Consider the following 12691-nt stretch of genomic DNA (forward strand, 5'->3'; position numbering starts at 1 on the left):
ACATTCCATTAAACATGATATTGGTTTGAATGCAGTAAACTTTTTTAAACAAAGAAATCTGAAGACAAGACATTCGGAAAGGTTATTGAAAATAATAGAGATATGTCTGTTTAACAATATCTTTCTCTTCAACCCTGAGGTGTATCAACAGATGTGCGGAACACCAATGGGATTTTCCTTCTCCCCCAGGTACACAAATTTGACTATGGGCTGGTGGGAGAGGGAGACTGCATGGCAAGAAAAGCGTGAAGATCATCTGTTGAGAATCGTAATTTGGTTGAGACACAATGACGATTTATTTGTAGTCTGGAATGGCACAAAACAAAAACTTGTGGAGTACTTTCAGGAAATTATTACAAATTAGTGTGGTCTGAAGTTTACATAAAACCGTGACAACTAGCAAATAGATTTTTTGGACCTTCAAATTTTTGTACATAATAAATTAGAAACAATGTACAGAAAACCTACAGCCACAAACAGTGTGTTCCATGGATCAAGTTTCCATCCTAGGGCACTGACTAAGAGCATTCCATATGGAGAATTTATTAGCACAAACAGGAACTGTTCTTTGGCAAATTACTTGGAAACCCAATTCATGGAGGTAAAAAATAGATTTTACAGAAGAGGCTACCCATCAACTTTCATGGAACAAGAAGCAAAAAAAGCCATGAATAAAACATGCACTGTAATCCCACTGATCATTCCAGACAACTCTGAAACAGTGAGGATTTACCACTTAAAGCAAAGAAAGCAATGATGTAAAGTGAATATTTCAAAGACACTGGCACATTCTACTGAGTGACAGGGACATATCCAGGGTTGTGGGACCCAGACCTCACGTTACATAAAGGAAGACAAATTGGTAATAAGTAATTTTGTGGATAAACGATCTGAGAACTGGTTAGAGACACAGAATAAAGGGTTTGTGAAGTGTCACAGCTGTAAGGCGTGTAGAATTGGGAAGAAAATGAAATATGTAAATGAGCAGAAGGGGAAACAAATACCAATAGAACACAGAACCACTTGTAATACTACTTATTTGGTCTATGTCATCAAGTGCATATGTAGTCTCATATGCTGGGACTACAACATGTCGCTTTAGGAAAAAGACATTAGAACACATATGTGCAGTGGAACACAACAATGGGAGCTATGCAATTGCTAAACATTATACTCCCACACGTAGTGAGGGTTGGAGGTCAATGCGATACTATAGCATAGCACAGATACCCCAAAGTGAAAGAGGAGGGGACAGGACGTTACAATTTTGCAGATTCAAGAGCAGATACATCAGAAGGCTATGAAGTAAAACTCCAAAGGGCCTCAATGCAGATGAAGAACTCTATGTACATCTATAATGGTAGTGCTATTGCCACCTCTATAGTGTGTTAACATAAGATGCTTTGGAATCTTGGATACTACACATTTCAACATTGCAACTGGACACAGAACCACTTATATAGAGTTGATTCTAACTGCACACATACCTATTACCATTTGCAAATTTATATACTATAACATATGGTAATTATACAGCAGCCCGTGGCAGAATTATCATAAGGGCTATCACACTGGGTTTTATATTGGCACTCAGCCATAAGTGTGTATATTGGAGAAAGCTAAAGAGATAAGCTTTTGTATGTCCATAATTGGCACTCAGCCAAAATTGTGCGTGCACATGACTATGTCACTATGAACTTTTGATGCATAGGTATACGCATACCATGATATACTTACGTGCAATATAATACACTGTTGAATTACCATTACGTTTTGATTAATATACAAATGAGTATGAATATCAGTTTATTATATCTCATGAGTAACAACATTATTTGATTTAAATCAATGCCTCCATATTTCACATATTGTTTATTTTAATGACTACATGGCCCAGAATGCCTCATTACAGGCAGGACATGCTCTGTATTTAATAGACACTGAAAAGGTCTCACTAACCATGACCAAAAGTCTTTGGGAACACGTTGCTGTATCTTGGAAAGGAATAAAAACTGTGCAATATAAGAAGATTGGTGTGTAGTGGAGTTCCTACAATTGATGTATCACATTTTGAGGGGGATTGGTCTACCTCCTACTGCTGGCTCCGACAGCTGAATGCACCATGGAAATCAATTGACCTTTAGCTACACAACACACACATATATACTTTACATACACTTCTATAAGTACACATACGCCATAAAGTATGTGTTTATCCGGTTAAGTGCTTGAATCCAAGTTTCTTCTAACTGTTACAATGAAAAGGCTGAACTTTATCAATTCAGATTTTGTAATGTTACTGTTAAATTTGAATCTAGGTACTTTTGCCTTATAGCTAGAGCATACATAAATACAATATATAATTCAGATTTTTTTCATTGTCTTTATGTCTGCAAAACAGATATATTACTATGCTTGAATTTTATAAGATCTGTTAACTGAAGGGTATTGATGTTCACTATTAACTAACGTTTACTGATAATCATCAGTTGCTAGATTCTAGCTGTAGGCATTTCTGTGATTAACTGAAAAAGAGTTGTAAGCCATGGCACGAAGATCTGCTTCCAAAACAAGGATGTTTTTTCTGCCAATCGCAGCCTTCAATCACACCTTATCTGCTTATCAAAACTTCAATAAAGAAATCTAAAGCTGTTGACCTTTCATATATGAGACAGACGTCAACGCAAACTGAAGGCACATTAGAGCCTGAGATGCAGCCTGCTGCAGGCAAAGTAGCCTTCAAGCAAGCTGAGTAAAAGGTGTCCCACTAAGTTTGGGGAAAAAAGCAAATCTCCATAAAACTAAATCACATGCACCTTGATTTTGAAAGCTGCGAATGTCCGACCTTCCACCTGTCATCATAGAGAATATTAATCTTCAGAGCTGCTCTCATGAATCTGATTTTCAAGTATTTGAAGTGTGGATACCAAGGCAGCCTATTATTCGTGCACATTCCTAGATATTTCTATTCTTCAGCCTGTTCTATTAATGGAGTATTCATGAACCAATAAAATTGGTGTAGTACGCTGGGAGGCATTAATTTGATTTTCGTTAAGTTTATAATCAATGTGTTCTCCGTCAGCTACTTTAGCAATCTGTGCAGTAATGCTGGAATAGCTTCCAGTATCGCTACGTCATAGACGTAAGTAACGCTTCTTATTAATGCACTGCCTAATTTGGATGGACGACCATCCACCTTTTCCACATTAGACCGCAGAGTAATGTTTTGATAGTTTACATTATATTTCTTGCATCAATTTAACACCACTGTAAACAGTTAATTAAAGGATAATATTTTCTCAAGATGGTTAAGAGGCGTTGCTTTGTCACACGTTAATATTCACATAACTAGGTTGCAGGCAAAAACAAGGGCTAAAAATAGAGACGAGGGGAAGCAACATCAACTCATGAGAGCATAATCCACTAGGCCAGTTGCACAGGCAGCAATAACACCCTTATGCTCAGATAGAACCCATTCTCCACCACTAAACAGGTGCAGACGTAAAGGAAGGAGATATATAAAGCCGTTTAAATCCCTCTTGCTGTTACTGAAGGGATATTGACGGAGGCAGAATATCTTCATGCTTCGTCTACTTGCGTTACTCCTAACAGGCAGGCCTCAGGTTTAAATATGGCATACAGCCAAATATTTAATGTGTTGGTAATTTTAGTTTTCTCCTGCAGATTATATCCCTGAGCCTTACAAGTTTCCATGTCTTTTAAGCCAACTGTCTCATATCCTTCTGTCTTTTAATAATCTCGATGTTTTTCCTCGATTTAAGACATCAACATATCATTTTGTTTTGTACAAAGGAGAGAGGTAGATTTTTTATTTTACAGACTGTGCCCGGTCCTCCTTCCATCCAAGCTCCTGAACGGAAGTTTATATTGAAATGTGTAGTGTGATCAAAATGGGAAGCCAAATAGTTTTAACAAGTTTTATTTGCTGTCAACAAAACATTGTTATTTGTATTTGTAAGGTTGGCACCTTTCTAAGGTCTGCTTGAATATGAAACAGGTAGATCACTACAACAGGGTAAAACAGATGGTATGTCTTTAATATGATAAAACCCCATTTGCGAAGACAAGCCCTTTTTATGATTTAATGTGTAAATCCAACTCTATCTGGGTGTCCGACACATTCTTCCCCTTGTAGATCTCGAGAGAATTTTAGTCTTCACTATTCAAGCTGAATGAGTAGCAGAATGGTTTCCCAGATAATCAACATATTATGGAGTATCAGTAGATGAAAATGGACAATCATTCTTCTCATAACTAATAGGTTAACGAGTTTCAGTACTTTGCTTCAACAAAAGTGCAGTTCCTGGTTTGCCTTTTAACTTTCAAACATCTAATATGTATTTTTCTTTTTGTGTGTTGGTTTAACATTTACTAACACTTTCTGAAAGTATGGGCCTAGGCTTGTTAGTTTTTTTTTTTTTTTTTTTTTTTTTTTACAGCAAAGTGTAGCAAAAGCATTCCCATTTGCCTTGTAAAGTTTTGTTTTTCCATTTGAAATTGTGATATTAGGCCCAAATTATTATGGGTTCAGAACGAAATTCAATATAGAAGGGATAGCTGACTGAGCAATCATACCCTTTGCTTGGACAGTTCCCTCTACTTCAAGCAGTCTGTTCCTTGTTGCTACAGTCATGTTTCTGTCTGATCTGTAGCTGAACATTAATCACTATATGTGCTAGTTTTAATGGAATACATCTGATAGATTCTAGCACAGCGTTTCCAAACAATAGGCTGTGAGCCAAATTTTGGAGGGTTGCAAAAGTCCTGGTGTATGCCCGGAATGGATTTTTGATAAGGATATTTTATAGTAGTGTTTAAAAAACAGAATTTAAATAATCACATTAAAAAATTGCAATCAACATGTCCATTAAAAGTAAGGTGGGCTACAAAAGGCTGTTCTAAAAATTGTCTCATTGTTCTAGAAGTTTGGGAAACACTGTTCTATTGTATCCTCACATCAGAACTAGTGAACTGTTCCTTTAAACTTTCCAGTGATTCTAATGAATTTGGAACCCTGCTCGCTTGTTGTATACTTTAAGTTTTAGAAAATTACTCTAATCTGTTCTATCGATTGACGGTATGATCCCCTCTGGTTTAAGATAGGAGTTAGTGGTTTTGTAATGGCACTAGCTGTTCAAAATTGGATATAGGAATTGTGTTGCTTACGTGTGTCTTAAACACCCCTTCAACACATGGTTTTCTACACCAGCTCAGCCTATTGGCCCCATAATTGCCTATGAACTCCAATGGAGGAAAGTACCTCCTTTTCTGCCAGCAGGACAGAAGTTGTAATATCATCCAAGAAGATGCAGGGCTAGCTGTAGGTTCTTCTCTATTGTACAGATCTGAAGCCAAGCTGTAGCCGAAAGGGGATGGGTTGTAAAGCTTGAACGAGGAGCAGAAACATGATTAACTTTCACAACCTCAATGTGTGGTCTAGTAGCAAACAATCGAACGTCTGCAAGAGTTGCATAGAAGGTAATTGTGCCATGATTTTATTAACCTTCCCCTATTTAAGGGTTCTGCAAAGTCGGTCCCGTAGAGCCAGGTCCATGCCAGATTTTTGGCATATCCACATTTAGAAAAAAGATGTTTCAGAAATCTACATTTTTCTAAATGTGCATATGCTAAAAATCTGGCACGGACCTGGCTCTCCAAGACCGACTTTGCAGAACCATGCCCTTTTTACTTAACAAAAGTAATCTGTTGTGTTTGTTTGTCTGAGCATGTTTTCATAGGTAATGGTCCAGCGTTTTACATAACAAAATAGCATTGATGTCCTCGGACGTATGTTAGCTTGATACTTACTCATTTCTACAGTTGAGCACCATGATATATGCAGACTATCATGCCCACCACCTCCTAACCTTCCAGCCTGACAGCAGTCTAAAGAAATTGCGCAATTCATGGTTCATCATCTTGATCCTTGAAGATGATGAAACTAATAGTCCGGTGTCATCCAGCGAGCCAGCACCATGTCACAAACGAATTTCCCTCTCCACACAAGACCGGATGCACAAAAACATGTCCAGAACAACATGCCAAAAGTCTCCACTGGGACACAGAAAGAGGAGAAATAATATACCCAATTTATAAAAAGGTGATGCTTTTTTTTTTTTTTTTGGTTGAAAGATGAGCGTGGCATTTCAGTATTAGAAATCAAGTTCCATGGCTTTAAACCAGAGCTTTTGAATGAGCTTCTGGCACCATACACCATTCTGCCATTCTCCACATAAATACTTCTGTCCCAGGATTAATTTTGGGCACTGGCTGAAGGGAATTTCCACATAGACACAGGGAAAGGCAGGAGAACGAGCCCAAACTCTGGAAAAATGGGAAAGGAAAAAGAGCATTTCTTTTATACTAACAGCAACAGGTTCAACTTTTTAACGTTTTGCACGAATTGGCAAGTGAGTCAGTGAGTATATCGCTCTAAGGGGACAGACATGGTTTTATTGCTAATTAATACTTGCATAGTCTGGTCATGAAGATCAAACTATTGTGATGTGCTAAACAGTCATCGAAAACATACACATGGCTATTCCATTAACTCAGTTAAACATTTTTTTATGCTTTTCTTTTCCTTTTATTTCGAAAGTTGCAAAAATTTTGGATGCGGCAGATATTGTTGTGTTTTTAATTTTCTGTTGAATGGACAATCCATCGTGCTGGTGGTCTGCTTGACATTCCCATTCTTTCATCTCATCTTCCCTGATCAACAGAGGCTTTCCTAGTGTCTGTCCAACCAAACGGCATACTTCCTGAGCTTTGCGCCGTGCATTTCCAACTGCAGCAAGGCAAACTCTCCGTCTAGAAACCGAAATATATACTATATTAACATTCTTTAGGAACGAAAGTGAGATCAAAAAGGTATAAAACAGTGGCAGCATGAAGTTTCACGACAATGCAAATCGAGACATTTCATAAAGCACACAAATATTTTAATTGAGGACATAGGCTTTTGCAAAACGGCTCAAAAAGTCACCTGGTCAGCCTTGTTGCTTTACCAGGATCATTCAAGTGAAAAAGTGACCTTAGTTCGAAAGCTTACCGAAGAGCTTCCACAGATTCCGGCGAGTGATAAAAGTGTGGAGGGGAGATGGTTACAGAAATATCCAGTTTTTCAACAAGTAGGTTAGAAATCGTCTGCATTTTTTCAAAGTCCTCAAATATAACGCAGATCTGTAAGACAGAAATAGTTTAAGCTATTTTAGGTTGTAGCTTAAGCAGTATTGGGCTCTAGAATAGTAATCCTGAAACAGAAATCATGCTATTTAAATCCAAACAGTAGGAAATGTGAAAAGGTTGTGCATGCTCATGAATATACCAGGTACTGCCACAGCTAACAGGTCTGGCCTTGGCAAATGTGCCATGTTTTTTACTTTCTTCAAGCAAGCAACCGTTAAGTCCAGTTTGTACAGAAACAAGAAAAGAGTTATACCCTCTTCTCCCTCAGCAATATTTGGACCCCTTGAGATTTTTCGAAGAGAAATGCTGCATTGGTTCTAAACAGATTCCTACAATGTAGTTGGTAAACCTTAAGAAAGCAGTAATACATGAAAAGAAGTAGTGGAGCTCGGTGGGTTTGAAATTTTAGGACACAGGAAAGCCTAATAGTTAAACATAAATAATATAATCAAGGTGTCAAAATTCAAAACCTACTGAGTATATTATGGTATTTACCGAGACAAGGTGTGGGGAGAGGGGACCAAAAAAAAGCACTGGCAAAGGCATCCGGTCTGATGTCAGCTGCCAGCCTTTTGTCTTTGCCAATGCTTATTTAGTTTTTCATGTCAAACACTTTATTATTATTTTTTTGAGGGGGGGGGGGAAAGAGAAGCTGGACCCTAACCATTATAAAAATAAAAAAGCTTTGGCAAATCCAATAGGTCTCGCCTTTGGGACCTTGCAAGTATTTAGGCATGCACACATTGTCCTGGGTGCTACAATATCTACTGCAAGAGTCACGTAATACATGAGGGGTTGCAAACTTCCAAAAGTGGAACCACCAATAGTGCTGGGGGAGAATGGGTCTCTCACCCTTTTCCAAAATATCCATAGCCCTGCAACACCAATTCCCAGTGCACAAAGCATATCAAGGCATCCTGCGGCACCGTGATCTCCTGGGTCACTGAGGGGAGCAGCTACAGCCATGTCTGGCGCCAAGATTTTTTTTGTCAATATGTTTTGAAGCTTGAATGTTTTCTTTTTGTTGGACAATAACTTCCCAGGTCTTTAGGCATATCACATCAAATATCGTGGAAAAGTCACTGTTCATGGGCCATGCTATGCAAGCGCATTAATTATATCCTTTTTTTCTTCATAAGCAGTGAAGACACCTTCATTCAGCCCTGGCAACAGAGCTCCTTTATAGAACAGGTACATCTTGGGCAGAAAATAGTGCAAGCTTCCTTCAGAGGGCAAATATCTTTAGGACAGCGGCACTGTAAGTTTTCCTAATCACAAGAAACATACAAATCAGGCACTAGCACTGCAAGTTTTCCTTCCTCACAGAATTGACATAGGGTGGCACTAGCAAAGCAACAACCGCGCTCACAGAAAGCAGCAAGTGCACCTTTCATTCTCAGCAGAATAGATCCAGCAGGAACACTAACACAAGCTTTCATCGGTCTCACAACATGTACAGTAAAGGCATGAGTGGCATGCAGGTTACCGACAGATCTCTGGAGCTGGTACTAAACCCATGAGGGGAATGTATAGGTGGATGAGTGAGTGAATGTGGGAGTTTTGATAACACTCTCACTTAGGTGACAGTCCACGTAAACATCATGAAAGTCTTTAGTTTTCCATATAGAGAAGTAGCCGGTAAATAGTAGGTAATTGCTATCTGGCGAAGTCCAGCCACAACCTAAGTAACTATGGTCACAGGTGGCACCTTTTCAAAGAGGTTTTGAATGCACACCCACCAGTTGCTGTAAAATCTCAGCTTTGGTATTGTCCTTGTTCAAACTGTTGAGGGCCACCTGTGAGCATGTGGTATAGTTATAAGGGGAAAGGGGGAGATGAGATAGGAGGATCTAGCTTTCCTTGAATGATGACCTGGTTCAGTGCATTTGGTATGAGTATGTAGATAAGCGATTATGCACACAACACAGTGTTATATAACAATCAGCATCTAGAAATGCCAGTAGGACTAAACAGTGAGTAAACTAATAATCCTGACAGCGGTATGACTCAAATCTTTACAAAGACTAGTTCCTTGAAACAGTTCTACTAACAGCAGTGCTGAATCAATACTGCTGTGCTCAAATGGTTAGGGCCATAGCACACAGTCCTGTGTAAAACATTGTAAACACTTTAAACCACATTGTGTTAAGTACTATAAAAAATACTAGTATGTATCAGCGAGTAGGCCGTAAATGCTTTATTGTGCATTAGAAATAAGGCTATCAGAACATCACTTGCCAGTCCTGGGTTTTTGTCAATCATTAGATGCATTCTGGGGGTTGCAGTCTTGGTTCATTTCCATGACACCAAATATGGCTTAACAGCACAGAGAGCATTTTTTTTTTTTTTTATGAAAGGGAAGACTGCAGACTGGAATGTGGCGACACTGATTATGTGGAGTCACCTGGAAGCCTTAAAAAAGAAAAAGAAATCCTCATTTTAATATTTCAATAAGATTAGCCAATTAAGAATATTTCTGGCACATGTGCCGAGGTCAGTTGCACAAGAGCAAATGGATTTGGCTGGAATATGTATGAATAAATTAATGTAGAACTAAATGACTCCGGGAACAGAACAAGACCAACTGCAATCAATAAAGAAGACTTGAAAAACACCCCTCACAGGGGCGTATCTTGGTCAGTAAGATTGGGGGGTGGGGGACGTTCAGACTTTAGATTTTCCAACAAGCACACTGACATATAGTGTTAAAATACATTCTCTGGATTGCTACATAATATGCATTTGTTACAGTGCACAAAAAGAAATGTGTTTCCCTTGCAGGAGAACCTTGGCGCATAATCAATTTGCTACAGAACCACATTATAAAGTACTTATCTCGTACGATCACGGTCGGAGTTACCCGTGACTGTAACTTGGCGGGGCAGTTCATTAAGGGCCAGATGTAGCAAAGGGTTTTACCCATTCTGGGTCTATGGGAAAATGTGTTCTTACATAGTGCATCTTGCTAGGGGTTGTGAGAGGGACTGCCTCCCGGTGTGTTTCTAAATGAAAATAATGCAAGAAATGCCCTTTAAACAGCATGTTAACTCTGGATCCAGGAACTGTTATTGTATAGGCACCATCACTAAGGACAAGGACGTTCTATTGGACTCCACCCCCTCTAATGAAATTTTTGTGACATGCAGCTCTTGAACATTAACCCTTATCAGCAAGCAATCAATGATCATGTAGCAAATGCATCAAACCATGAGTAGATGAATTCTCAAATATCTACTCTCTGGACATTGAGGACTTCAACCAAGTGGCATTGTAGAAAGCATACGGGGATCAATTTGATTGACTTGTTTCTTTCTTCTTGGTGGGGGGAGGGGGAATTTGAATTTGTTACAGAATGCCTTACTTGTGTTGTCCTTATTGTTTTTAAACAATATGACTGTCTGTGTGAATGTGAATTTCCCGTTTTATTTTTTGGCCTTTCCCAGGTTGCATAGGACTATTTGTGCTATATACATATATATAATAATAATAATATCGAAATAAATGGGATCATAACTGTAAATTAATTGATCTGAAACACACAGAAATGAATGCATACTAAGGAGCTTGGCTTGACGAGCTGTTTTTATCAAATTAGGAGATTCCGACATTTTGGAACCATTAATGAAGGTGGGTTATTTGTACTTTGTTGGTAGCCTGTATGAGGGCACAAATAACCTTCAGAGGGTTTCCCCTCACTTATACCCTCTCAATCAAACCCTACCCTCACTATATCCAACGGGTACATCATGCGCATAGATGTAACTCACGAGGCGCACTCCAGTTCCTGGAGCAGCCAAGAGGCCCTGTGCTTCATCACCACCATGGATGCAGTAGAACTGACGGGACTGTTGGAGAGGAGGCACTGGCAAGCACAGAGCCAAAGCTCAGCTCCTCCCCTAACTCCCAGCAGAGGATGACTGCTCCCGAAGGCTATTTTGTATATTAAAAACACAGTTTATCGCCCCAACTTAATTTTAACATTGTCACACACCAGAACGGTTATTATATTTTCTGACTTGATTGCAGTGGTCAAAGTGCATTAAAAACAGTACGAGTTTGCTTACAATTTTAAAAAAAAGTGTCCTGTTGTGAAACCATCAACAATATTTGCAAATCCCTGATGATCCGTGTTTTCAATTGAATGAAAGGGAATGTTTTTGCAAAGTTAAAGTGTGAATAATTCACTAGACATTGAGGACAAAATAAGAAACTTTAGCCATAGACGAACTCACGGCTGAAAACCCTTCAGGTTTGTGCTCACCTTGGCAGCACCTATACTAAAATTTGAACTTGGGGATTGAGAGAACAGTGAGGGGGCCGCTGCAGCTGAGTGGCAAATGCACTCGTCACATTACAACGTAACAAACACACATGTAGCCACGTTACCATGTGTGAATAGCTGTTCAGAATTAAAAAAAAATAAAAAGTTCCAGTAAAAAAAAAAAAAACAAGCAGAAGCCGACAAGTCCTGGGGTGATATTCCAGGGGGGTGAACAAGTTGCAAAATGATAGGACTAGGAAGGTAAACTATACACTGGCAAGCAAAAAAGTTTAAAAGACAAGTGATTAGACAAATGTAAACAGCTGGGAGGAGCTGATGTCCACAAAGAACATACAACAGATCATCCAGACAGAACACGCACTGTCTAGGATTGACCTAAAAATGGCTAAAAAAATGTTTTTTTTGTGTCTCAAAAAGCAACCTTTGCCATAGTAGACCTTGGAACTGAAGGAAAGGACCCTGCATGAGATATGCCTTTTGTGAAAGGGCAGAATGCCATAACGCACAGTAAAGTTAGTCAAGGGTTTAAGTGGGCTGACCCATTGTCCCCATGCTATATGCTGTAATGGGAGGAAGAAAATTCTGAACAACAGCAGGCCAATGCATAAAGAAGGCTGGCTGCGAGTCGTTATAGGTAAGCATTTTATACATGTATTTACAGTCATATCAAAGGGTTCTGGCTAACGCCAGACCTTAAAGGAAATAGACTATTTTGAAATCCAAGCACAAAGTACATAACCCCCCAGCATAAGCATTAAAATGCAAATTCAAATTATTTCAAACTGCTGGAGAGGAAATGGAATGTAAAGAAATTGTGCTACAGCCACTAGTAGAAAACAATATAAAATATTATGTGGTGAAAGAGCAGTGTAGTCATAAGCTTTGTGTTGATACCAAAGAGGTGAACAGTTCACTTGAAAAAAAGAATGCAAAATCACCAGAATCATAGTTGAAGGAAACCCCATGTTTGCGAGCCTGAAGGAATTTATAGTCTTAAAGCACACAGACATGTATTCTGTGGTCTCTGTAAATTACAAGTGTGATTGAATAATGGGAGCAGGAGATTAAATTAGCCTAGGGTATACAAACACTGATGAGGTCTTTGGGGCAGAACGACTAGGGGCACGTACGTACCCACATGCTCACTCACACCGAGTTAGAATTGGAATAAAGAATGTGTAAGAAATAGATTAACGGTTT

The 12691-nt window shown here is 39.0% G+C and overlaps 1 protein-coding gene across 1 annotated transcript in view; it reads right to left on the minus strand.

Annotated features, from left to right (window-relative positions):
- Positions 1–4422: 4422 nt before the first annotated feature.
- The window catches only part of IRAK1BP1 (interleukin 1 receptor associated kinase 1 binding protein 1), a 66522-nt gene continuing 58253 nt past the window's right edge, over positions 4423–12691 (minus strand). The window contains exons 3-4 of the mRNA XM_069235641.1: positions 7073–7203; positions 4423–6831 (exon numbers count right to left, since the gene is read on the minus strand). Coding sequence (XP_069091742.1) covers positions 6573–6831; positions 7073–7203 — 390 coding nt within the window. The 3' untranslated portion in view covers positions 4423–6572. The remainder of the gene's footprint in view (positions 6832–7072; positions 7204–12691) is intronic.

Source organism: Pleurodeles waltl, chromosome 5 (assembly GCF_031143425.1).
Source record: "Pleurodeles waltl isolate 20211129_DDA chromosome 5, aPleWal1.hap1.20221129, whole genome shotgun sequence".
NCBI classification, from domain to species: domain Eukaryota; kingdom Metazoa; phylum Chordata; class Amphibia; order Caudata; family Salamandridae; genus Pleurodeles; species Pleurodeles waltl.